The sequence below is a fragment of the Simochromis diagramma genome, unplaced genomic scaffold (assembly GCF_900408965.1).
Source record: "Simochromis diagramma unplaced genomic scaffold, fSimDia1.1 OVJJ01000516.1, whole genome shotgun sequence".
Classification (NCBI taxonomy): domain Eukaryota; kingdom Metazoa; phylum Chordata; class Actinopteri; order Cichliformes; family Cichlidae; genus Simochromis; species Simochromis diagramma.
Genome location: NW_024386938.1, coordinates 1,416,660 through 1,444,112, shown reverse-complemented (window position 1 = coordinate 1,444,112; position 27,453 = coordinate 1,416,660). Strand labels below are relative to the sequence as shown.

At 41.4% G+C, this 27,453-nt stretch overlaps 1 protein-coding gene and 1 long non-coding RNA gene across 16 annotated transcripts in view; one reads left to right on the top strand and one right to left on the bottom strand.

Moving 5' to 3' along the window:
• Nucleotides 1–356: 356 nt before the first annotated feature.
• Nucleotides 357–3,511, bottom strand: LOC120736945. The gene is made up of 2 exons (XR_005696646.1): nt 3,410–3,511; nt 357–737 (listed from the first exon to the last, which is right to left on the bottom strand). It is a non-coding gene; the product is annotated as an uncharacterized LOC120736945 (long non-coding RNA).
• Nucleotides 2,778–27,453, top strand: part of nfixb (nuclear factor I/Xb) — a 135,682-nt gene continuing 111,006 nt past the window's right edge. For 2 of the 15 annotated variants that reach the window (XM_040037333.1, XM_040037340.1), the window contains exons 1-2: nt 12,934–13,011; nt 21,143–21,178. In XM_040037333.1, coding sequence (XP_039893267.1) covers nt 12,976–13,011; nt 21,143–21,178 — 72 coding nt within the window. In that variant the 5' untranslated portion in view covers nt 12,934–12,975. Of the gene's footprint in view, nt 3,870–12,927; nt 13,012–17,465; nt 17,716–21,142; nt 21,179–27,453 lie in introns of those variants that run through there. The other 13 variants (XM_040037328.1, XM_040037334.1, XM_040037345.1 and 10 more) reach the window with 11 other exon arrangements.

The window sequence follows — 27,453 nt, the reverse complement described above, 5'->3', positions numbered from 1 at the left end:
ACTAACCATCGCTGGTGTGTTTGTAGCTACAAAAACAAAGCAATCGGGTGCACATTTTTGCCTTTAGCCTTTTTGTAAATAACCCAGAGTTTGGTTTACATTTCGAAAATGTTTTGTTCTCATTTTTTTATAAAGCTCCCAGCCGGCCCAGCATCCAACACCTCTGAAATGATGGATTATATATATATATATATATATATATATATATATATATATATATATATATATATATATATATATATATATATAGTTCAAGTATAAGTTCAAGTGAAGTTCATTGCTCGAAATCCAATATTTCAAGGTCAAGTAAGAAGTCAAGAGGAGCGTGAATGAATGAAACGAGTGTCACATCAGAGTGGCGTGACTTTATATCTTTTATTTTTTGCTTCTTTGTTTGTTTGTTTGTTTGGAGTTTTGATTTTTGATCAGGTGACGCTTGAAGCCATTCTGTTCTATGTGTCAGACTCGTCCCTTTACAAACACGAGACTCGTGCCTTTTTTCTTTCTTTCTGTATTTTTCTCGGGTGCCAGTTTGTGCATTGGTATCATAAAAAGCTGCAGTTTGACTAAATTTTAAAGAAACGTTTTGTATAACGTCGACAGAGCAAAGAAAAAATAAGTAAAAGACAAAGCAGCTTGGAACTGATTACACTGAAATGATTCCACTCCCACGGAGGCCTTAAGTTCATGTATTTGTCTCTCATGATGAAGACTTGATTTCTCTAGCAGGCCGCTCACTGGAAAAGGCCACACACACACACACACACACACACACACACACACACACACACACACACACACACACACACACACACACACACAGTTTAAAAGAAAAAAACTAAATAATTAATCATTCAAATTAAAAATGTAAATTGATAATAAATCAGGCGATTTGACATCGTTTTATGCTTTGAATGTGTTACTTGCAATTTAAATGAACAGATTCATATTTTTACACATTATTGATGCTTTTGTGGATCTTTTTTAAATTACATATTTCAGATCATATTGTCCATAAAATAATTCTGGTCAAACATTGAATATATTTTTAGATGGTCTAATTATATGTATATCAGCTTTAAAAACAAATGAAATAAAAGAAACTCGAGGCCTAAACTGGTTATTTGCTGTGTAAATGTTTCTTTTGTGTATTCAGGTTGTAATTTTTTCCTTTGGAATTTTAAATAATGTCATTTCATTTCGTTTCTTTTGAAACAGATCACAGAACCGACAGTTATTTAATGCTGTTTCTCTAAAACTGAATCCCAGATTGTGGTGATTGGAGACACTGAGACAGTCCGTATATGTCTGATTTTGCATCAAGTGACAGTGAATTTGTGCACAATTAGGATTCAGAAATGACCCTAACTGTCATCCAGAAATGAAGAAACGGAAAACTTAAAGAAAAAGAAATAGAGTGAGTGTGTGTGTGTGTGTGTGTGTGTGTGTGTGTGTGTGTGTGTGTGTGTGTGTGTGTGTGTGTGTGTGTGTCTTTAGTTTCAGTGTAGATTTAGGGAGACGTTATTTTATTTTAAAAAAGCAGCCTTATCATTTTTCATAACCCAGAGTTTTGCTTTTTCCCATAAAAAAAATCACATTTTTTATGGGAAAAGAATGAATGCAGCTTTACATTTAGTGTGAACTCAGACACGAAGGGACTTCTCTGTCACTGAAATCTCCACGCAACGAACCACAGCCACTCTGAGCCCGGCAGCTTTTTCTTTAACTGTGTGTGAAGCGCTGAAGTTGAACCAACACGGTGTAAACTGGCATCAGGAGGAATCCACTTTTGTCTCTGCTCATCGTTTCGATGCGTGACGTCTGCAGTTGCGCACTTCCGTAAAATACTGCGTTTTACCCATAAAAGGTTAAAACTCGCTCTTGGTAATTTATTCATTAAAAAGACCTCTATTGTCGTGTTTTTTTTTTTTTAAAAAGATGTCTGCTGAAATTCCATCTGAATTTCCTGGGCTGATTTGGATATTTGTGGGGAATAAAAACTTGGGGGGAAGTGGTGAAGGCTCCAGCCAGAAGTCATGCACCTGCGCTCTCTCTCTAACCTCACTGTTTCAAACTTGTGCTCAAACTGTTCGCTGCATTCATGGCGAAATAAACACATCAGTAATTTGAACGGATCAAGACACAGAGGAGAGAGAGGAGGAGTTTATTCTCTTTTTTCTTCTGCTTTTTAAGGATTTGGTTTATAGCTTTGCACTATTGGGGCTTGCAGTCGGTCAGCCTGCGGTGCTGGCTGTGCGTAAAATCTGGCAAAAACTAAGGTGTTAAAATGTCTTAAATCCGGTTAAACATTTTAAATAGAGACTTTTTTGTAAACTTGCCTTTATTTTTATTTGAATTGTTTCGCCATTAAAATGGAAACATATGCGGGCAGCAGAGGGTTATAACCCACTTCAGTTTATTATCACTTTATTTTTTTTATCCTCAGAGAAACTCTTCTATGTTTAATCAAGTGTCAACAAATGGGAGTCTTTTACGTGGGGGCGTGGGGTAATTTCGATAAATGAAAATGTACTACATAAAAATATCAGCTATAGATGGAGATTTTTGTTTAGATTGTAGGTTTTTGTTCAGCAGCTGGAGCTCATATTTAAATTTTAAGTGACACGTGTTCACGTACATACCACCCATCCACTTAGGCTGACTATTAAATTTGCACTCAAAAAAAATGTCCTACCCTACCACCTCCGCCGTCTCCCCCACTGCTCCCTAGAACCTCCGCTCCCTCCCGCCCTCTCTATCGGCCCCGAGCTGCCCCTACACTGTTGCCGGTGAGAGCTACTAATCCCCTGCGTCCACGGTTTACTCTGAGCCCGTATTTAATTCCTCTAAACCCCCAGCTGCCGCCCTGGTTACTCACTGAACACGACAGACTGTGAACCGCTCTGGTTATTAATAATTCACCAGCCCTCCGCTCCGCTTCTTCGGCCGCGGCCGCAGGACACCGTTTCGTCCTCAGTGGTGCGTGCAGGCGGCCACGCTGTGCGCTCACTTCTCGCATTTTGTTTACTTAATTATAGCTGCTCGGTGTCACACACTCACACACACACACACACACAGTCGCACACACGGGGAGACAGACGCACATTTCACCTCTTTGTTTTTGGGTTTCAGATCACAGACCGTCCGCTGAGGTCCCGCTCGCGGATGTTGCGACACTCGCGCTGCCACATGCTGAGTTTTGTTTCAGACGCGGTCCTCCCAGCAACTTTGTGCCGACACTGAGAAGGGGGTGGAGGACAGGTGGAGAAGAACCGAGAAGCGGACTGCACTTTTACGTGATCGGCGACGCCTGAGCATGCAAGGGGAGAGAGCGCGCGGCGTCCAGTCTGGAGGAGCAACAGCTGATTTGGTGAGCGCGTGAGCTGAGAGCGCAGGGCAGGCTACTTACTGTCGGTGCGCGGCCAGGCTTCTGCTCCGACACTCGGGCTCTGACGGTGCAGCGTCTCGGTGGCACGTAGCTCGGGGACTCGGTGCGGGGACGTGACGGCACCGGGACTGAGAGTGCAGCCAGGCGCGCGCAGCTTCGAGTTTCGTGGAACTATCACGAGTTGAAAGCCGCACATAAACACCTTGCATGAAGAAGTCGGGAGGCAGACCGCTTGGATTATACGACTCTGCGTCCCGTTTGCCTGGACTGAGAAGAGCTGACTTCACTTTATCCCAAAAAATGTTTACCGGGCAGCAGGCCGTGCATTAGGGCTCTTTTGCTTCCGGTATAAGGCCCAGCTGAGCAAGAAACCGAGCAGTTTTCTCTCTCCCACTCACTTTTTTTTTTTTTTGGAAGCCGAACTTTTCAGAGTGGAAAATGGGTCTTTGAGAGTGTTGGCACATATCCTCACACCACAATGGTACGTGCTATGTAAACCAATAATTTGCTCATTTATGCAGTCAGCTTTGACAATCATTGTACTTGTTCATCGTTTTAATGATTCTGTGCTTTATAGTTTAGTGAGCTATCTTATAATTCGTGTGCGTGTGTGTTTGTGTTTGTGTGTGTGTGTATTTGGTGTGGCTAATGTGTAACAGTCACAAAGTATGTGCCAAGTCCCTCCACCTACCTGAATCTGTTTGCTGTCACAGTTAGACTCATTAGGATCTTATGGTTATTTTAAAAATGTGGGGAGATTTCTTTGCTAAGGAGCTGCATGTACATTTGAAAGGATGTTGCTGGAAGGAAAACCTAATCCACCTTATTTTAATAGTTACATACGTTGTTGCCAATTTTTTCTTTCCAACCTGCTGGCCAAATTAGTGTCCAGCTCTCTCAGTTCACCGCTCGATGCCTACTGCCTTCTGCCGTTTCATCCACACGGAGAACATGACTCCTCTCACAGACTGGGCTAGTCTATTTATAGTCGCATATATGATAGGACCTATGGCACAACATCCATAATAGAGGTGTCATACAGTATGTAAAGGTTTCACTGTTGCATGTGGGAAGGATCCCAGAGCACAAATCCCACCTAAAGGCAAGGTTTACCAGAGTCTGGAAAGTTGGCTGTAGCAGGATGGAACTTATTGTTTGCGCCAGCGTTCTATTAAGTGGCCATTTGATTTGTGCGTAATTACGCAGGGACTAAATCCTTAATTACGCAGGTGGTTTATTTGTCCCATTCAGGGAAATCCAGTGGTATCACAAAGCAAACGTTTGTAATGCTTCTCGAACTCTAACTGAAGTTTGTTTGAGGATTCTTTAAGCAGACATCAGCTTATGAGATTTTAGCCAAGGTTTCCTTTTTCGTTTGAGTTGAGTCCTTTCAAACAGAAGACGTTTTTCATGTTTTATCCCGATTTTCTTTTAACATGTTAAATGAGAAATCTACTCTCTGTGAGGCTTGCGAAAGCATACATTTGAATGAAGTGCTTTTAGGTTTTAAAATTAGTAATAAGAAAATCTGTTTTATGCAAAACTATGAAAGAGAGTTCACACATCCTTGACCCTTAGAAATTCTTTTTTGGCATGAAATGTTTCAAGTCAGGCAATAGTTAGGGGAACCTCCCACATACAACCTTGAAGCTGCTTAGATACCCAGGAATGGATCTTATTTGCACATGAATATGGAAGATTATTAGTATGAATAATTATTTGTTTACGAGCATCCTTGCTGACATGGCAGCTGCCCAAGAAGCTCATCAGTAAAAATGATACAGAATTCAGGACAGGCCTCACATGGGATTATCCCCACTTGTTATTCTCCTACTTATAGCAGCAACTCACCTCTTTTTAAAAAAAACCTTATTTATTTATTTTCAAAGGCTATATGTGTGTTGTGTTGATTTTGTGCCAAACACTTCAACTGCATGTTAGTTTAGTCAGAAGGCACTGGAGGCATCTGTCAATCAGTGTCAGACTCCTGTTAGCTTTCCCCGAGGCCAGTTCGCCATCTCTGCCACAGAAATAAATATTCAAACACTACTTTTCTTTACAGATGATCTATATATACACGAGGATTTATAGGTTATGGATTTTTCCCTATGTGCCAGAAAGTAAACAGAAAGTTTGAGCCATCATCAGGAAATACAAAGGTGACATTATGGGTCCAAAATGATGATTTACAGACAGACTGGACCTTTACAATAAGCAATGCAAGCGGTGTTTTAAATATATAGCCAAATGCAAAGTTTACACTGGATTCTCCGTGGTAAACATATGTGTGATATATGGTGCAGGAACTAAAGATTTAAAAAAAATAGAATCACAGAGTGCTGTGTAAATAGCTGTGGTAACTGTATCCTGCACTCTGTGTGTGTGTGTGTGTGTGTGTGTGTGTGTGTGTGTGTGTGTGTGTGTGTGTGTACAGCCCACCACATGATGATCAGACAAGCGGTTTTCCAGTCTTGTGTGATCTCCATCTTGGCCGTTGTTGCCAGTGATGTCATCCCTCACTGTATACAGAATATTATGCTATTATGTTTGTCCTGGCCTTGACGTTTCTCTGGAAAAATAAATAAGGCTTCAAGGAGGCTATAATAGCTTATGCAGCGTGTAAGCTTTTGCTGTAGTTTAAAGATGGAAACTCTGATATACAGTCAAACAGCATAAATATTAGGATAGTGAGCTCAGATGTGCTTGTCAGGTTGACTGGTTTTTAAGCTGTTGTGATTTTAACAGTGTGCAGCCGAGGGGCTACAGTGGATATATCACGAGCTGTAATCACCTCAGTCATTCAGCTTCCTTAATATGAGATCCTTGTTGTGCTAAACTAATCACAAGTTCATGAAAGAGTGTCTCAAAAGATAAAACGTACAGTAATACTCCAGTGGTTTACTGGTTACAGTTGGGGTAGTCTGAGCTAAGCTTAGCTAAGCTAATAATTCAAACTGAGAAAAGCTGAATCCCAGATCTCAGTGCAGCTCAGTAACATCTTTCATTAAATTCAATTCAATTTCATTACATTTTCATTAAGTTAAGCTCACTCAGCTCAGACTCCGTTCCTATACTGGTAATATATTTTTTGTGTGTGTGCGTTTAATAGATTGAAATGTCAAGAAAACTCTAGTGACATCATTATGACATCAACAGGGCAGGGTTTTTTTGGGCCTCAAAACATTTTTAACATTTTTAATAGACCCACGAAACACATGACAAATGGTTTTGCAGGCTGGACAGTGCTCTGTATAGTAAATACAATGAACGGATTCTAAATGGAGTATTTTCATATTTATCCATTTCAGTATTACTACTCTAAAATCCTTATATCACTGCTGAGTGCAATACACAGATCTGAATCTTTAAAAACAACATTTCTTATGCTGAACAGGGTCACCGTCTGCATGCCTGTTGGTTGCGTTTTCAGAATATTGCTGTATTCAACATCTTAACAACCAGCCTGAAGCTGGACAGAAGCGATTAACTCATTAACTCAGTCGTGGTGTACTATTGCTAGTTAAACCTTAAACGTTGTTCTTGGAGAAAAAAAAAAGCGAACCACTGCACTCACAGACGTGTGTGTCCTACTTTTTTCTTTACTATTTTCTCTTACCCACCAACCGGTTGCAGCAGATGCTTACATAAGACTGGTTCTGCTGGAGGCCTCTTCCTTTTGAAAGGGAGTTCTTCCTTCTCATCATCGCCAACTGCTTCCTCATAGCAGACTGTCTGATTGTTGGGGATTTCCCTTTCATTCTGCTTCTTCTTTAACTTACAAAACACCTTTGTTAAGAATTGGTTCTGTATAAACAAAATAAATAAACCAAATAAACACTGGAAACCATATCGAACATCTGCAACGCTCAAAGTCTGAGTGCAGCATAACTGAAACTACCAGCACACACGGCACCGCCAAATTAAAATGTTGCGATTGCTTCATCAAGTTACTACAGTTATAAATGTCTTTATATTGACCGTGTTCTGGCTGCTACGCTGTGCTCTGCAAGTTTGCTCAAACGAGCAGACGCGAGCAAGAGAATGAAGGTCAAATCCAAGAAAAACGGGGTGTAAACATTAAGATTGTAAGATTTCATCAAAGGCCCGAGAGGTCACGGGATTCAGCTGTATTTAGAAAGAATGCCACATTACTGTGTTTTACAGGATGTTTTGACAGTTGTTTGCTACAGTTAATACAAAAAAGCATCTCTTCTTATAGAACAAAATCAAAATCTAAACATATATTTTAATTCAAACGTTCCCAGGGAATGCATAATGCCTAGTACAGGAAGCCAGATTTACAGCATGCAGTTTTAACTTCTTTAAGTGAGCTCTAAAAATATACAAAGTCAAAACACTGGAGTGAGATAATCTCACTTGTTAGTTTAAACAAATAATAATCTAGAAATAACGCAGACCCTTCAGTATGAGCATAATTTGACTTAAGCCCCCAGATCAGATCAGTTTGCTTTGGAAATGGCAGAACAAATCACACAGATTTTATTTTAACTTGTTTCAAGGCAAAGTTTTTTTGCAGTTTAAAGGAAGTCTTATTTTGTACCACGAGCCTGAACACTTCAAACTCCTCCATCTCTATTCTAGCCCTCCTTTAATTATCTTATCAAGACTGAAGCCTCACATTAATTGGTTTCACAAGACACACCAGAATGCACACCAGCTGTGTAACCAAGTAATTTGAATGAACTTAATTTGGGAAGGTGCTGGTATCTTATGCCTTCTGAGTTTAATTTGGGGGGGAGAAAAGGGGGGAAAATCACAACAATACATGTATTTTCTCTCTTCACTCTCCTCTTTAGGGCCTTAATGAGGAATTAGAGCCAATAGCATTATTCATTAAACAGGGCTTTCCAGCTATTTATCACTCTAACAATATTAGCATATTTGTTTAAAATTTCAACACTTTTTTTTAGCATTCGTAACCAGGTTTAGCATTTTTAATAATCTGGCATCGAATGTATCATACCAAATTGAATGCTGCAGAAGAACCGGCGGCAAGACCCAGAAACATACTAAAAATCCTTTACGAACACACACACACACACGCACGCATGCAAGCACGCACACTCCTCTAATTACCACCTCCCCCCTCCTTGTCTCTTATTCCCCACCTCCTGAGATGCAGGTGTAAAATATCACATTTTTCCAGCATTTCTCCCTGAGGTGGCGCTGGCTTGGACTCACACAACGTAAATTTCCCCTTTCATATTCCCCCACACATTTTTTTTTACAAACAAGTTCCCCCTCCCATCCCTCCCTCTCTTTGATGTGCTTGCCACATCTGCACAGGTTTGTTAGCTTGTTACCAGGTGAAGAATGAGGATACAATTAAGGCTGAATGGAGCAGGACTGAGTAGGATGTCAGTTATGTTTTGCCGCAGAAGTCTCTGATCCTCTAGGAACTGTTGAGCTCATACAGACAACTCTGCAAATGATTAGGACGGTGCAGCAGAATGATCAGAAGGCTGTTAATCAGTGACTGCGAAGATACCCACCACTGGTGGATCGACGCGTATTCAGAAATATGGAAACCCAGGTGGTTTCTGGGCTGTTGTATATCTTTGTGTGAACTAGACAAAGTGGGAGACAGAGGAAGGTGGGCCATATGTATATGCGCTCTGATTAATCTAATTCCATGTGAGGCAGCCAACTTAGGCATCTGTCCCCCTTTTAGATCTCACTTATTGTAAACATGGATGTCAGAGAGAATTGAGCAGAGTAAGTGCAGCTGAGGTATTGTAGAGATCATGATTCGTATTCATGTTCAGTTGTGTCTGAGATTGGTCTCAGATGCGACTAAACGAAGGTAGCGCTGGTGCTAGGTGACTGCCCAGCCTGTTATAGTTGTTGCTTTTGCTTTTTTTCTATCATTTTCCACAAAAAGCGAAGTGAGTTGTGTAAAATCAACTAAAAGGTTAAAACAGCAAGTGGCTAACTTGTAAACATATTAGAGCAATTAGCAGCTCAAAGTGCCTATTCATAATCAAGGGCATGACCGCTTCAACTGACAGCCGGTTGCGGTTTCACCTTGAATTCAGCAACAGCAGGATGTTGCTCATATGGCTCATTTAGCAATCTACAACAACAATAATACACTAAAATAAATGTTTTCACTACAATATGAAAATATTTGAAAATTAGAGTACGCCTTTTCACTTTCTTCATGAGATTCACTTTAACCTAGCTTAGCAGGTGCTAAGCTAACCTGTTTGAACTTTTTCTTTGTGAACAAAGAAAAGTACAGCGACATAGTCTCACAAATAATGCTGTGCTAGCGAGGACACAAAAAACATTTGGTAAGACAGCTTAATAGAAGGGTTGGACAGAGCTAAGATAGTTATTTATCCCAATTTCTAGTTTTTGTTTTAAGCTAGCTCCAGATTCATACCTAACATTTTTATGCTAATTCAGGTAACACTGCTAGTGTAAGCATGTTGGGGGGGAAATAAAACCTAGTTGTTATGAAGTATACGTTTACTTTTATAAAATCTGCAATAGTTTGAAGCAATAAGTGACAAATTACTATCTTCGAGGTTGATACTATGAGCTTATTGTCTTAGTCTTATTCTGGCAATTAGGCTTTTACAGGACAGAGAAATAAGACAACTTGAGGGATTTTATAAAACGACTTGATAAAACAGTTGTGAAGTAAAAATAAATAAAATGTAGCAATCCTTGTTCTCTCTGAACAGAGCTAACCTAGCTGGGGGTAGGGGGGTGTTCTGTTTCTCTGGTTTGTGTTACCTTTAGCTAAAAATCTTCAGACCTCTTTATGTTTAATGCAATTGTTTGTCTGTAGTTTAAATTTACTCGCCAAAACTTTTTGGCAGAGAAAAAAATTGTGATCGTTGATATTCTATTTTCGCATTCAGTCATTCATTTGGAGATTTTCTGTCCACTTGATGAGTCTGTTATTTGTTCTCTGTTTAGGGTTACGTAGAGGGAATTCCTTGTACTGCTGTTTTCTGTGGGCAGAATTGATGGTCAAATTGTGAATTGTAAACATGTAAAACAGCAAATGATTTAGTACATAATAGTTATTAGTTCCATAATTGTAAATTTAGCAAAATTACTTGATATAAACATAACGTAACATATTCAACCACTGAACAGAATACTTACAATTTTATGAAGTTTGCTGCAAAACCTCTGTAAATAGCTAAAATTCACAAACTGGGGGATTTCCCAAGCTCTTGAACTACCCCATACATGCATGTAAATAATATGGAGATTTGAACTGTGGATTTAAGCCTGAGCCAGGCTGATGCTTCTCTGTTTTAATCATCTGTGCTTCATTTCAGTCACCAAAAACCAGCATCGCAGACAGCAAATGAGTAGTGGGGCTTTTTAAGTGTTTATTACACGAGACTCTGCAACTATTTTAGCTTGGGGCCAGCATATGGATCAGGCATATGTTGCATACATATAGAAAAACACATATATGTATAATTGATACTATGCTGCTTAAAAACTGACAGAGGAGGAAAGCGGGCCAGTGCTTCAGGGAGCTGCACTCAACATTGAGCCTCAGTGCAGCTCTCTAAGGGCTGGAGACAGAGAAAGATTCATTCATTAAACGATGTGTTTTTAGATTGTCGTTTATCCGGTGTTCAGCATCCTCGAGCCGGGATTCCCTCTGTGCAGTGAAAATTATTTTTCATCCTTAAATGACTAAAACATGTCAGAAACAAGAGGCAGCTCGAGCCAGTGGAGTGCCATGTTTTGTGCTGCTCTGTAATTATCAGTGGAGTAAAATATATCCTTCAGCTGGACTGGGCAGTTTAAAAGCTTAACAGAAAGCCCGGGGAGCTTGACAAGGGCACCATTTAGTGGGACAAATGGTTTCAAATGGTTTCCCTCCAGTGTTTCCCCACATATTAATGATGACAGGCCAGAGGTTGGATGCTGAGGCCGAGCGCCGCGCGTAGTGTTTTCTTAGCCATTTGGATGACTCGAATTCTAACTTTTGTTTAAGCGAGCGTGTGCTTCACGAGGCACACGCTGAACTTATTGTGCGTGGGAGAGGCCACGCTAAACAAAGCCAGTGTTAGTCTTATGTTAATCAACCTGCCTGCTGAACCTTTTGCCACAGACGTTGAGTGAAATCATACACACAGATGCCCTTCCTGTGTTACAGTAGAAAGGAAAAGGGAAAAGACTCGAGCTGTAACCTCTCATTCTGAAGGATATGAATAGCCTGTGTCTCCAGCCGCAGCTCAGTTAGTCCAAGTCTGGGACTTATTATAGTGCTGCGTGTTTATGCATGTGTCTCTGCATGTATTTGTTTAAGGGCAATCCCATGTCACCCGGCGCATGTGTGTATTTGTCTGCATATGCAAATGCTTAAGTAACCTAATATCTGTTTAAATTCCCTAAAAAACTGTTTATATCACATGCCAGTTTAAATACTATAACTTTACATTTTCTTGCTGGCTACGAGCGATGTTTGTTCCTGTTTTGGGTGCATGTTTGTTTCTGCTGTAGGTATGTTGAGAGATAAGAAGGTAAAGTTCTGGAAAATAAGATTACTTCCCCTCTTCTCCTATATCCAGAAACTCAAGTAACTCCCATTGTGAGTAAAACTTCCACTCTCTTACTCATGGAACTGGAGCTATTTTCATGAACGCAGACGTTTTTAGCCCTTGTCTAATAGGTTTAGTCGATTTCCAGAAGAGACATTAAAATTTAGCCTGGCAAAAAGCAATTTGTACCAGTTAGGACTAAAAAGTAATAGCCACAGGCGAGCAAACCAGGCAGAACTCCCATTCCCATATCCAGCTCCTCAGTCTGTGGTTTCCTCCCATCTATGTTGTCTGGCCTGGCTGCCTCAATTGACAGCAGAACTGCAATGGATGCTCATTCAGAGCCCAAGTCTCGGCTGACGCGTCCCTCAGCATACAAATGAACTGCACTGAATAGAAACAAACACTTGGGATAAACACTTTAGCTGCATCTATCAGCGGATGCAGGGCAGGGCCTTTTGAGTGGCCTGTTTTTGTCTCCGTGGAGGCAGACGTATGGCCTCTGTATGTGCGAGTCTTTGCCAAACATGTGTATTACTGTATGCGGCTGTGTGTGTGTGTGAGTGTGTGTTTGTGTGTGAATGATTTGTGCTGAATCAGAGCAGGCTGACAGAAAAGTGACCATGCAGGTGAAATAGCAGGGACAGGAAATGCCATTGTGCCGGAGTATTGTGTGCGGGTACGGCAGCTAAACACTTTGCTCCCCATTGAAGTGGCAGTGACTGGCAGGGCTGGGCCTCGGGCCTGCACAGCATATGGGCGCAGGCAGGCAGTGCACACGATCGTGCGCGTGTGTGCAGAGTGTAAAGACGCCGATCTTGAGTAGTTATCTGGTGGTGGGACTTGAGGAGGATGATGAAATAGGTCGAGCAGCAGGATGAGGAGGATTTTCACATACAAAATCTGCTTTTGCAGCTTTGCGACCAGCTTTTCTGTGTGTTTTAAATTCCCTGATCCTAAATACAGAACCAACTAATGAATCACTGTGTTACATTTCAGGCAACCGAAACCTTTCTGTTGAACGAAGAACCCTCCAGAGGTCCTGGGATGCCTGAATGCTTTGTAGTATCAGATTCATACAGGGTATGCATCTATTATTATTATTATTATTATTGTTATTATTATTTCATGTGTCGGTATTAAATGTGTTATTGGAGTCATTACTCATTATTCTGACTGACAGTCCGTTTTCATGCTCTTGGTAATTGCACCGCAATCATAATGTCATTCACAGCTCCCTCCACTCAGCTGCAAACCATTACAATTATTATTTCCACACGCACATTTAAGAAAAAAAAGGGGGGGAAAAGAAAAAGAAGCCTTTGCAACTTCACCGAAGCGCCCTCGTCTCACGGGAGTGCAAATTACGACGATAATGTGAAGCATGCCTAGATGTATAAAACGAAAAAGAACTACAAAGTAAGAGAAAAGTGAGCAGCATTTCTAAAAAAAGAAGCCGTGAGATTTACAGCAATCGGCATGATATAAAATGGTAATAAAAGCAGAGGAGTCGGGATGGCGTGGGGCGGGGGGTCCTGTGTATGACTGAAAATGTGATCATTAATGAGGTGGGAGCCAGTTTTCTAGGCTACAGGCTTTGTTTCCCAGAGTTAAGTCTTATGCCAAGTCTCTCAGAGAATCTGGGTTGCTACACTATATTGTATGTCTCCGGGTAAAGAAATGAAGTGCTATGGCCAGGAGTGGGTAGCACGGCCGTCTAAGGAGAGTTTTGGGAGACAGGGGTTGAGGGGGAGGGGTGTCACTGTGGCTGGATTGGATTCCGGGGGGCAGCGAGTTCAAGAGCGTCCACAGGAGAGCGTCCACAGGAGAGCGTCGACCTCCAGCTTCTCGCCGGGAGGTCTAATGTAGGGGGCTCGGTGTTGTGCAAAGTGCGTCACAACTCCATTCATTGTCGTCCTGAGCATTTTGTACAATAATGTTATGCAAACTATAACAACCTGTACTGATAACGTTAGGATCGTCCTGGATGCTTATTTCTTATGCTTATTTCTGATACATCAGTATCAGTGTACATTTCACTTCCCCTTTCAGCCCCGTTGATTGATATCTGTATATCTGCAAAGAAAAGAAAAAGAGTGGGGGAAAGAGGATATCTATGATCTGTCACATCACTCAAACATTTGCAATGGTGGTTTCTTATTTGTCACAAAAATAACAGAAAAAGGAAAATAAACACAGAAAAAATGGAAATTTAAACACAATAACGTCCCAGAATTTTGCAGCCAGTGAATAATTAATACAGAACAGAATTTGCATTACACCATAAATGCAAAAGGTAACCTTGCTTACTTTTTATTTTTTTATTTTTGGGTATTTTAACTTTACTAGCTGACACTGAATTTTCCACATAATTGTTTTTCTTTTTAATCATTTGTAACCTGGCTTTTCTTGGTAACAGCTTTTCTAAGAAAAGGCTAGTGAGTCTATTAATGTTTAAGTTCAAACAATTCATTTCAGCAGTGCCGTGGTCACAGTTTTATCTGTTGTGTTTAGACCTCCAATGCTGAGGTTGAATAATGTGGTTTCCATACCTGGGTGGCCAAGGACAGTGTTAAAGGGGACCTATTTTGGTCATTTCCAGCTCTGTATTTTTTATTCTTCCACTCTACCTTGCATCCTTGCATGACTGAGCTTTTTGAGAGTCTAAATGATTCGTCTTTATCTTCCAGTCACTGTCTAAAACAAGCTGTTTTAGCAGCTCTTCGTTTGAAAAACACCCTCCTTTTATACTAACTTCAATCTCATTGGCTACCCCTCCCAAACAAAGAACATCAAGTGGGTGGGGCTTCTCCTTGGCATAATACAGAGCCAAGAGTAGAAAAAAAACATTTGCGTTGCTCTTTGGGCTCACACAGATTACTTCTACATAAGTTGACCTCGTGGTCAAGTTTAATATGAGCATCCACCTCTGTAACAATGCAGTGCAAATGACAGAAAATAAGCAAGACACAGTGGGTCATCTTCAAATTTTAGCTAGCAACAGTGATCATGTTAAGGGTTGTCACTCAGATGTATTACTGTATTTGCATGGGCCACTAGAATGTGACATAAAATACAGTTTTGTGGTTAATAATATGTGTAAACCTTGTAAACATTTATAGCAGCCTTTTAATAATCCACATTTTATGAGTGGTTTTCATGTGAATGGAGCTAAACTAAGATGTACTAACTGTATTAAGCGGGTCGTGTGCTCAATTCCTTGTTCACAGTTCAAACAAATAATTGCAACCACCTTAAATTAAATGGCTTACTCCATACTTTTAAAGCAAAGGAAACTTGTAATATTTTTGTCTTTTTATAATATGTTGCCAATATAACATGTCTGAATTTTTCTAAAATCGACCAGAAGTGATGTTTATCCAATGTGACTAACAGCCAATGAAAAGATTTTTAAATCCCCCCAAATTTTGATATTTAGTTTAAACTATTTGCTTACATGTCTGTGCGTGAAACAAGACAAACAGAAAATAAAAGATTGCTAGAAAGTGTATTCATGCACTGCTCGTGTTTTTGTTTTGTTTTTTTAATTAATTAAAGGAGGCATCTTTTGGAACTTAAATTAGAGGGTGACTTTGGTGAGAGGGATGTGTTTACAGGCGATTCCACCTGGTTGGGAACAACTACTTCAAGCAAAGCCTCGCATGTGCAGTGCATGTAAACGGCGCGCTGCTAGAGATGACATCTGCTCTGCCAGACATTGCAACCACACTTACTTATCTCCGCTCCGCTGTGTTGCCACCTATAGACAGTTGTGGTATCAACAGCGGCTGTAATACTGTGCGCACGGGTCTCCGTCAAATTTGTGGTTACTTTCATCCTCATACAACCTGTTTTGCACACCCACAGCCTAAAGCCTCCCCGCGATACACGGCCACAGCGGCTGCGAGATCGTTACTGCTCACTTCTGTGACACTTTCTTAATAAAATCCTCAGTTCTGGTGCGACTGCACAACAGCACCAAGCTGGTGGGTGAAGTCACTAACAGCGCTGGCCACTCTGGAACAGTGGTAAATATGTATATGCGAAGCGTGTGAAAAAGCAGAGCCGCGGCAGACCCACCAACCATAGCATATGGCTCTACCATGTGTTACTTAATGAGAGATTTACTCACACAGACCACTAAATGTGTGGCTCGTTTAAGGAGCGACGGCAGAGGAGTGTTTGCGTGCGGAGCATGCAAGTCGGCTCCATAAAGGACGGAGAGAGCAGAGGCTGTAACCTTTTGCGCTCGGCTACAAAAGCGAGCTGAAAACAAAGAGATTTCCTCACATGTTGCAGGCAGGTTATGAAGTTAATACACCTGCCCAAAGGGAAACCAAAAGTTGTGTGTGAATGTGTTGTAGGGCGTGTGTGTGGTTCACATTAGTCATGTATCCTATTCACAGAAAAGGAATGCTGGCATTCTAACCTTGTGCGACGGCGAGGGCGAGAGGTTACAGTTTTGTGGCGTTACATGCGCTCCTGACCACACACTTTCTCCCTCCCCGCCTGCGCCTCTGGCTCGAGTATCTGGCCGCGTGCAGTAATTGGCCACACAGAGCCCAGATCTCTTTGTTTCGCCTGCAGAGGCTTGCAGTATTTAATAAAAAATGCACAAGCAGTAGGCCTCATAAATCTGTGGGACTCTAACGTCAGGCCTAAAATTTCAGCTCTGCTTCTTCCACAATGACTTCACTCCCACCCAAATTCCCACTTTACCACACTCGGGACCTGCTCCAAGAAATGTTATTTTATGATTTTTATGTGATATGTGTACCCCTCACTACCATTCATGTGTGTGTGTGTGTGTTTTTCCTCACACACCCCAGTGAAGTATTTTGATACCGCTCAAAGACTGTGATTATACGTCTGTCTTCGCTGTTTTCTACTTCATAGTGAATGCTACAGTAACTGTTTGGCTTGGACTCACTTCACTGGTTTTTCAAGCTACAGTTGTGGGTTTTTCAGACTGGGTCAACTCTGGTTCAGTAAATAAATAGACTTAACTTAACAGCAGCAATGAGATGACGCATCGATTTGAATGCCTGTAAATTAATTTAAGTGTGCAATCAAATGTAAACTTATGCATGAGAGAATTCCTGTGATCAGGACCTTCAGCAGAATTATGTTAAGAGGTTTTATGCAACTGAATGCATGCTTGGCCATCGCATATTTAAAAAGTCAGTGAAATCAGAGGTGCTCTCACAATATTCCTCAAATTATATACTTTCATCTACTCTGCTGATGCATTTACGTGTTTCCTTCTCAAGTCGGTGTAACTGACCGGCTCATCTGCCCTCTGGTAATTATTTGCATGCTCTCAACATGGAATGCACGGGTCAGTAAACGCAGCTCTAAAGCACAGTATTGCGAACCTAAAGACGCGGGGAAGCGTGTGCACAGCGGATTCAGAGTCCCCAAAAGCAAAATTCATGCTGTGGCAAAATCCGAACATTTTGCTAAGAAGAACTTCAATCTGCGTGAAAAATAGAAAGAGTGTGGGGGGGGGGGGGCTTTCAGTAGGATAGAAGAGGAGAGCGATAAAAGTCCTGCGAAGAGGAGAGCAGAGAGGAGAGGGGAGGGAGACAAAGTTTTTTCCCTGAAAGTTTGTGCAAGCTTTCACTTTCTAGGCGGGGTTACTGTAAGCTGCAGCAGCATGGAGTGAGAGAAACAGGACGGCGAGCGATTGCAATGCAGCACCATACCGAGCTTCCATCCAACTTAAATAAGCTCTCCAAGTCTCCTTTCTAAAAAATAACCATGTACTCCCCGTACTGCCTGACACAGGTAAACTGTCTTCTCTTATTTCATTGTTTGGGTAGCTTACAGTGGGGACGCCGGGGTTTTCTCTTTTATATATATATATTTATATATACGTGCATTCAGTGCGGTGCCACTCTGCCTTTCCTCCTGTGTTTCGTGGTTGTGTCGAGCGTCTTTCTTCCACTCAAACTTATCCTCAGCTCTCCCGGCGGCTCGTCTCGCGGCGCGCTCGGTCGCACGAAGCTTTTTCTCGTGCGTTTCCATCTCACATGGTTTTTTCTTCTTCTTCTTCTTTTTTTGGGAGAGAAAATGGCGCTTCTCCCGAAATGTATTTCTTTTTTTTAAACAAAAAAGAAGGAGGGGAGCCCGTGAGAGGAGGAGATAGCAGAGCGGTGGAATAGACAGGACGTGGAGCGGAGTTTAATTTGACTGCTGTTAAGATTTTTCTGAAGTGGCGAGAAACGCAGGGAGGGTTTTTTTTTTTTTTTGGCCGGTGAGAGGGGTGTGAGCAGGGGCGCACACCGCCGCCTTTAGGGCTGTTTTCATGTGGGACCGAGACCGGGAGAAACGAGAGATTGGAGCCTGAAGTGTGTGTGTGTGTGTGTGTGTGTGTGTGTGTGTGTGTGTGTGTGTGTGTGTGTGTGTGTGTGTGTGTGTGTGAGAGAGAGTTTGTGTTTGAGAGGAATAGAGAGAGAGGGAGTGTGTGTGCGCGTGTGTGCGCGCGCGCGTAATTATAATTGGTCAGTATACGTCCCGCGTGCGCCTTTAGAAATAGTCTTTCTTTCTTTCTTGCTCTGCTGCTATACCGTCTCTTTTTCACTTGAACGCAACACGTGACAGGATCGATTTCAAACGCGTATTTGCACGTGCTTCTTTTTCTTTCTGACCTTGAACGTATAGACAGCTGTGTGTGGCGCTTCCTCGCGTTGCAGGGAATTCAGTGAAATAAAGTCCAGGTAGTGACTTCACTTTTTTAGCACTTTGCTTTTGTTTCGGGTCAGAAATATTGAGGGATGCCGTTTCCTGCATCTGCAAAATGCACACGTCATATTTAATTCGAGCAATTGTCAGTGTTCCTTTGCTGCTATTGTAGACCTGATGAAGCGATCAGTGTGAGGAGATATCTCAGAGCGATGATTAAGTAGCTATTTAAACTTTATTTAAATCTGTATTTGTGTGTGTGTGTGTGTGTGTGTGTGTGTGTGTGTGTGTGAGAGAGAGAGAGAGAGAGAGAGAGAGAGAGAGCACATCTCTTATATCCGTTCAGTGAAATGATATCAGCATACTACTTTTAGCAGATTGTATTTCATGCACTTTGCCTCCAGTTTATTTGTAATGCATGTAACTTTTTTTTACTAAGTTGGCTCTTAGTAAAAAAAAAAAAATCAGCTTTATTCATATTAATTTAGCTGACACGTCACGTGTGCTAACACGCCAAATCTTTCCCTAAAACTACAGTTTCCAAAGCGGTGCGAGTTCAGCTTCTTGCTTTGCGGCACAGTTGGCTGGAGATAAATGTAACATTTCAGACTGTTCTTGAAGCTTCCCTCTCCATGCAGTTAATCTGTATCTTTTCTAACCTCAGCCATGTTAAACTGTCATTATTTCTCTCACCAGAGCGTATTTCGCAAAGCCAAATAAAATCCAAAGTCTCCGTTCTGACATGGCATTCTTCAAGTTTTCATTTCAACATCAAGAAGGTTTTTTGTTTGTTTGTTTTTTATTATTATTATTATATTGTTGTTGTTATTGCAGGTATTTCCTTCACTGACCTCCCCCGTGTTAAACAGTTGCTGGATGTCTTACTCCTATAAAGACAAACTTGTTTATCCCTCATTGGTTTCGGCTGACAGTGGACTGCCAGGGCTGCTGTTTTATGTGTAATTCATTCCTGATTTTTACAGTGGTTTTATTAAAAAGAAAAGAAAGAAAGAAAGAAAGAAAGAAAGAAAGAAAGAAAGAAAGTGTTTTCCTCACATTGTATGAGACTCTGCTACCAGACGGGCCGAGAGGGATGTTTCTGGGTTCGTCCCACGCGGGCACAAGTCATGTCTGGTTTCCATTTAAAAACATTAGTCTCCCCGATCATGATGCCCGTAGAGCCCAGAGAGGCAACAGTTTATTATTTTCCCATTTAATTCTTCGTTTTATTGAAGAAGCTATTAAAGGCTACTTAGGGTGCTGACTTCAGGACTTGGATGGTGAAGCTGTATTAGTACCGAATAAATTTTATGTATATATATATATATATATATATATATATATATATATATAGATAGATATATATATATATATATATATTCTTTTAACTCTGCAGATGACTTTATCTGCAACATAAAAAATATTGCACAGTCACAGATAATCCCTACACAAAAGAAGCTTTTATTTACCAACATAAATTTCCCCCTAATTCAAACTAAGTGGCAGCAGAAGCTCATACAGGCTAATGTAGCACACATGGTGCACATGATGGGAACTTACAGTATGTCTTTGACTGGGCATGAAAAGGGATAGAAGCTCATGTTGTATTTCTTGTCATTTTTTAATAATTAGTAGCCTTATGTGTGCGCAAAAACAACTTCCCTCTCCGTGCAAACAACCTCCTCTCTTTTCACACACACACACGCACTTTCTCTCCCTCTCTCTCCCTCTCTCTCTCTCTCTCACACACACACACACACACATTCACATTCCCTTGCAGCTCCGTCTGCAGACAGAAAGGCACATTTTGTTTATTTAATTGCTGTTAATAATTAAGAAATCGAGCTTGGACCTCGGATATGGCAACACATGTAAACAATCGAATGAATTATTAACTGTGTGCTGGGATGTGACGGAGACTGCGTGATGGAGGCAGATTACCGAGAGAGCCCCGAGAGGAGAGGAGTGTTTGCTGCGTGACTCCCACTGCGTTTCAGGATGTACTTTCAATGCATATTTATTTATATTTTAATCTTCCATTAGTAAGAATTGGGTTACGGTTCTTTTTGCATTGCCTCTTCCATTGCATTTCTTTTTTTAAAGGATTTTGGAAACTATACTTGGGAGTGCTGCTCAGATTATGCGTCGACATAATCGTGTTGTTGCTAATCGTTTTGGGGGGTTTTGGTTTTTTTTTTTTTACATAATGCATTTTCACTTTTTTACCCCTCCTTCTCTCGCTCTTGCTTTCCCCCAAAGTTTTAAGTTCCCAGAAGGCCACAGTGACGCAGCACAAATCTTAAAAAGCCAAACGTTTTGGGGAGGAGGGGATGGGGGTGGTATTCAATGCTTTTCTTAATGTGTTCAAATCATTTATGCAGCTCGTAATGTTGTCATCTCAGACTGTTTTCACTGGTGCGACGTTTTAACTTATTCCTTCCCTCTGCCCTCCCCTCCCTCCCCCACCCTCTGCACGCCTGGACGCTGACCCCTGCTCTCCTCGCCTCTTAACACCCTCTCAACACTAAAGTATTACCCTACTCACCTTCTAAACAATGCCTTAGTGGTAAGTCCTGTTTAGTCCCTTTTTTATTCAGCATTAGGTGTATGTGTCTTCTCTTTCTTTTTTCCTTTCCTTTTTTTTAATCTTGGAAAAAGAAACAAAACAAAAACCACTTTTTTTTATCCTTCTCCTCCTCCTCACGTAGGGCCTCTCACTCTGACCTGTAGCTGGATTTATTGCAGGAGCGCGCTGATATTGTTTGGCACACACTTAGCAAGAAATATTTTTCACATTATATGCTTTTATTTTGTTAGCGTTTTTATTTATATATATTTGTAGTTAAAGAAAAACAGCGGGTAATGATCAAAAACTGCCCGCAGGTCCAACACTATGAATAAACGACTGCGGCGGTAAAACCAGATTATAAATCGGCGCTACTTTCCAAATAATACTTGTAACAATCCGCGAGGAAAGGTCGTTTTCCGTGACTTTAAAGAACTTTATTTTCCTGCGGATCTATTTTCTTAATAGCCATAAGTCGCCTCTGCTCTGAGATCCACGATGTCAGGCTCCGTGACTTATTAGTTTGTCCGCCACAGTTTCCCCTATCAGCGCGATATTTCTCCAAGAGGATGTATTATATTTTTCTTACGTCACCGCCAATCGGTATCTCGCGTTATCAGAGAGACGCGTTTTCAGTGACAACAGAGTATTTCTTGGGGGGTGGGAGGGACATGAGCTTGTTTATTTTATGTGAACATCTGATAAACAAATGTAATCAATATCTGGACTTTAATGCATTAACTTTAAGTTTACACAAATTTGGTGACCCCCACCCCCCTCTCCTACCCCCACCCACTTCATCCACTCCCTACACATCCAGGCTGTCTCTCTGTCTCTTCCCATGGTCTGGAAAATGAGTTGGAACAGCTGTTCAGAGGATTAAAATCCGATGGAAGGGTGGTCTGAATAAACAGGAAAATGTTGGATTTTTCAGAAACCTAGTGAACAGCGTGTAACCAAGCGTCCACGCGGGACATCTGATTGTTCACCTGAAAGTTTTGGTTAACACCAATCTGAATGTCTTTACACCAGTTAGGCCCGTGAGTTGTCACCACTGGGTGCCCTTTTCCAGCCAGACTGTATTGCTCCTATCCTTTAAAAGTCAGTTAAGGATTGGTCTTAAATTACTCAGGTGGGCATATTTAAATCATGTTATTGTCATGTGATCAGGTTCAGTTTCACAACAGCTTAATTGCTTTGATTCTATACACACAGACACACACACACACACACACACACCCCTAGTGTAATCCAGTAAAGCTATAGAGGAAGAAGAAGAAGTGTGGAAAAGAGACACAGCGGCCAGTAAAGCACTCTGCTTCTGGCCACCAGTCAGAAAAAATGAACTCATAGCTCGTTTGATTGACAGGTAGGGCTGATCTACTGTGCTCTCTCGTCTCCTGGTTGTGTGCGCACATGTGTAACTGGAGTGCTGGACTGGCTGTGCTGGTTGTTTTGTGCTGTACAGGCAAAGCTGGACCCTTTCCCCCTCTTCATGGGATACCAGGAGGTCATAATGTCAGACTGCCTGGGACACTGTGTTCCATTTATAACACACAGTCAGTTACAGGCCCATCCGCCTGAAAACCCACAACCGCTAAAAGGCTAAATATTACACACACACACACACACACACACACACACACACACACACACACACACACACACACACACACACAAATATCACCTCAGGCCTCAAACAAGCAGGTCACTCTGATAAGACATTGTAAAACTCCAAATGAGGGCTTTTTAGCGTGACATGGAATATTTGCATTGAAAGCGCATGACTTAGAGGTTTATGAAGGTTTCTGTGATTATTGTCAGTCAGAAATGTGATTGAGGGCCACCGTGCGTCAGCATGCAGACATTTACTGTCGTTTTTTTTTTTTTTTTTTGCAAAGAAAATCAGAGCTCTCTGTGGTGGCAGAGACAAAGACAAGATGAGTCGGGTGCATTTTTGGCAGCAGGGAATATAGATTTGAATTAAGTAGCATGTAGTTTTTATCTCGAGCTGCATGCAGAGAGAGGCAGAACCAACTGCGTCTCATTCAATATCAGCACAGCTGTCCCAGCATCCGTGGAGAATGGATTCCTACTGCTATTGCCATGGGAGGCTCCAGCCAAGAAGAATGGGAGGATATCCAGTGTGTGCGCTTGTGTTTTAAAAGGAAGGCGAGGAGTGAGAGGGGCGAGGAATATGCTGGTGTGTCTGTGTGCACACATGTCTGTATGCGTGTGTATGTTTGTGTGATTTTTGCATGTGTGTGTCATGTTGTCTCCACCCGCCTCACTTTTCCTTCGCTCATGTCACCTCTGGCATGGATTAGTCTCTGGCACAACCCTGGCAGTGCCGGCGGCCCCAGTGCGGTTCTGTGGTCGCCGATATGTTGTGCCGTTGCCATGGCTACTGAACACACACACACACGGGTGCTAAATTACATAATTGAGCTAGAATATACAGAGGAACACAAAATACTTAGTGTACAATGTGAGCAGAGAAAAGGGAAAAGGGAAAACCACCGAGACAAAGTGTTCCTTTACCAGAATATGAACCGAGAGCTCAAAGCTGACATGCATTGGTGAATATCTAAGAGCTTTGTCATAGCTTAACACATCGGTACAGCGTGTTCTTTCCCTTGATTTTGAGTCATAAATCTACATAAGAGTGCTGCCATTATGCGGATGTTTGGAACAACAGGCAGTTGAGGGAAAGGTGTTTGTGGTGGCACACACGTGCATGTGTGTGCGCACGCGTGTGTGTGTGTCTGTAAAAGCCAAAAATGTCTGTTTGATAGGGGTGTGGCAGGTTAAGTTTACACAAATGCATCATTCACATAATTCCTCAAGTTCATCTCATTGTCCTCGTCCTGAGCTGTAGATTGGCCCAACTGGATCGTCGGTGCGCTACGAATTTAAAATCTTTGAATTGGAAAAGTAGCAAACACCAAATATCCCCCAACCAGGATTATCAGTAACCCTTACTCCATTGAGTTGCATATTAACCCAGAATTAGCATCCATTCGAGCTGCGGTGTTGTACACTTAGGGATGCATATTGTGCCAAAAGTAGAACATGTTGCTTGTGATGATAGATGGCTGTCTCTACCTGTTTCAGTCATTGGTAGAATCAATATTTCAAAGATGAATGCGGTACTTTAGTTTAGGTTTTGAAACATCCTTGCCACCTTTGACAGATTTTTCAGTAAAAGAAATAATAATAGATTGCATTTATATAGCGCTTTTCAAGGCACCCAAAGCACTTTACAATGCCACTATTCATTCACTCTCACATTCACTCACTGGTGGAGGCAGCTATGGTTGTAGCCACAGCTGCCCTGGGACAGACTGACAGAAGCGAGGCTGCCATAACGCGCCATCGGCCCCTCTGGCCATCACCAGTAGGCGGTAGGGTAAAGTGTCTTGCCCAAGGACACAACGACCAGGACAGAAAGCCCGGGGATCGAACCGGCGACCTTCCGGTTACAGATGTGCTTCCCAACCCTCTGAGCCACGGTCGGTGGTCTCTATTTAAAAAAAGCTTATTTTTTGTCTTATTAGACTGAAATCCATTATGGGGGGAGGGCAAAAAAATTGCAAAAACAGAGTGCTAATTAAATTGTCAAGCATTTGATTAAAATTTTACTTGATGTGAGGAAAATATTCAGCAGAGCCAACCTCTTTATTCCAATAAAACCCAATATGCAGCGCAACTCTGTTTTGGCCTCAGGACGAGCAGATGGACCTTGGACCTCTAACGGCTTGAAAAGGTTCAAGATCTGAACTCTCATGAAGAACTGAGGCATAATTTTAATTTGCATAGCAGCTTTAGTGTATTTATTGGTTGCTATCGCTCAGTTGTTAATTCATAATTGCATATCAATTTGACAACAGTGCGTGACATGTTTATGTCGAAGCAACAAAAGAAATCCAGTAGACAAAACTGTCACTGCTATAAAAGGTTTTAGTCAATAAAGTCGTGATGCAGATTGTGAAATGAAAAATGTTGTACATTTCTCAGTGTTTAGTTAGTTTTGTCTCGTGTTTAGAGCCACCGACGGCCGACTCAGAAACGTTTCTAAGCGTGCTTTGTTCTTGTGTTGAGTAAATTTGAACGACTGCCAGTATCAACACACGGCGCGAACGTTGACAGTAATTCATTCTCTGCTCTTTCTTTTTAATCAACAGCATTTCCGTGAAAAGACAAGCCGAGTGATATTGAAGTTCTTTTGTGCCCCACAAAATAGAAACTAAAGGCCAAAACCCGCGAGTGGGGCGAAACAGCCGCTGCATCAGTCTGTCACAAGTCAACAGGAATAGATAGAGATTTGTTTTGCGGATCATTGACAGCCCACTCAAGGTCACTTCAGTGTGGGCAATCTGGGCATGTTGTTTGGCCTGTCCTGCCTGTCTGTCTGACCTACATCTCACTGCTCTGGCTAAATATATACAGTAGACCCCTCATTACAAAGCTTCCAGATTAATCTGGATGAAATCTGAGCACCGTTCTCCCCCGCCGTGTCTGACTGCAGTCTCTCTTCACAGACTTCCACAGGCTGACTTTCTATCTCACCCAGTCTCTCAGACACTAATATTCAAAAACTAAAGAAATAAATGAAGCTGGCAGATGAAGGCTTTCATACAAATGTGGCACACACTTATGCGTTATCATCTTGTAAATAAGATAAAAGCCACAAAGGCTTCTGCTTGTTCAGAAACAAACGTCTACACGTACAGTACAGCATTGCTGCAAATTCAGTCCTAATGTTGGCTATATACGCTATGTTTTGCTGGGCTTCAAGCCTGAAGCACCTGCACATACTTAATTACACAAGACACAGGTGTGCATTCTTTCAGAAAAAAAATCACACCGATCACGACTCTGTTGTTGCAGTAGACCATTTACTGTATTTAATTAACCACAGTATTTAAAAGTAGTCACACAGTCCTGTGAAATGAACTCCAGTACCCTTTTAATGACACCTCCCCCCGGCCTAGACATGTTTATTTAGAAATGCATTTAATACTGCTGATTTTATAAAAGGGGATGTTACTGCTTTAATTTTGATAAAGAAGCAAAATATCAGTCATAATCCATCTTTTTTGGCTAATTTATCCAGTTTATTTTTGGCTAGCTATACGCTTTAGCTAACAAGTCCTGTCATTTTTCTAATGGTTTTAGCTAATTGTTGTTTACTGCTACTAAATAAAATATCAAAGAGTTTTGGTCTGGAGAATCGAACATTGAAAAGACTTTATTAACATTAACATATGAAATATTAAAAACCCGTATTCAGATGTCACTCAGTTACCAGTTGCTTTAAGCTAACAGTTTTAGCTCCTTTAGCGACAACGTTCAGTTAACTGAACTGTCTGTCGCTACACCTGAATATTTACCCATTACAACTGCTATTTTTTTCATGTTAAGCTATTTAAAAATATTTGTAAATAATTTTTAGTTTTCTGTTTCAACCCTCTACACATTATTTTAGCTAAAGGTTAAGTGTTCATTACGTTTAACTAATTGTTTAAAATTCTCTCTCACACCCATTGCTCTTATGCATTGTCAAGAGTCACACATAGTCACAGCTAACTCAGTAAATTGATATAAACAGCATTTCTATTGCTTCAAATTAATTGAGCGTTTCTAAATTCTTTCCACGTACCTTCTGGCAATGGCAGAAACACCCCCTGGAGCACTCTACCATATATATGGGAAGTTGTTTTTTTTTCGCTGTTAATCTTCAGTGTGTGTGTGTTCTACCCATCCTTGTATCACTAGGCTAAAGAGACATCTCTGCACACCTGGTAGAGCCTGGAGAGGTAATAATAATTTGGATAATTTGGATACAAAGACTTCATCAGGCCACAGTTAATTAGGAAGCGGTGGCGGTGTCTGGGATGGAATGACATCACGTGGTTATGATGTCATGGCATTAATCATCTTTTCACCACTTCTTTAGTTCCCCTTTGAGTAGAGGAGGGATAATGGGGCGCTGATTGGCTCGTTGATTTTACCTCATATTTCCCGAGGCTTTCTTTTACAATCACACCGCATTACCTCATGCTGTAGGGAGGGAAGTGATCGAGGGCTGGCTATGCTGATCCATAGACCATGCAGGAGTGTAACTCCTTAGACTGCGAGCCCAACACTGATTATGTCCCGGGCTTTAACGTTACATCAACATTTCAGATGTACTTTTTTCTCTTCCAGGAACATGGCTTAAAGATTGTGACTGGGCTTACAAGGCATTTATTGGGTTAATGTTGGAGGGAAAA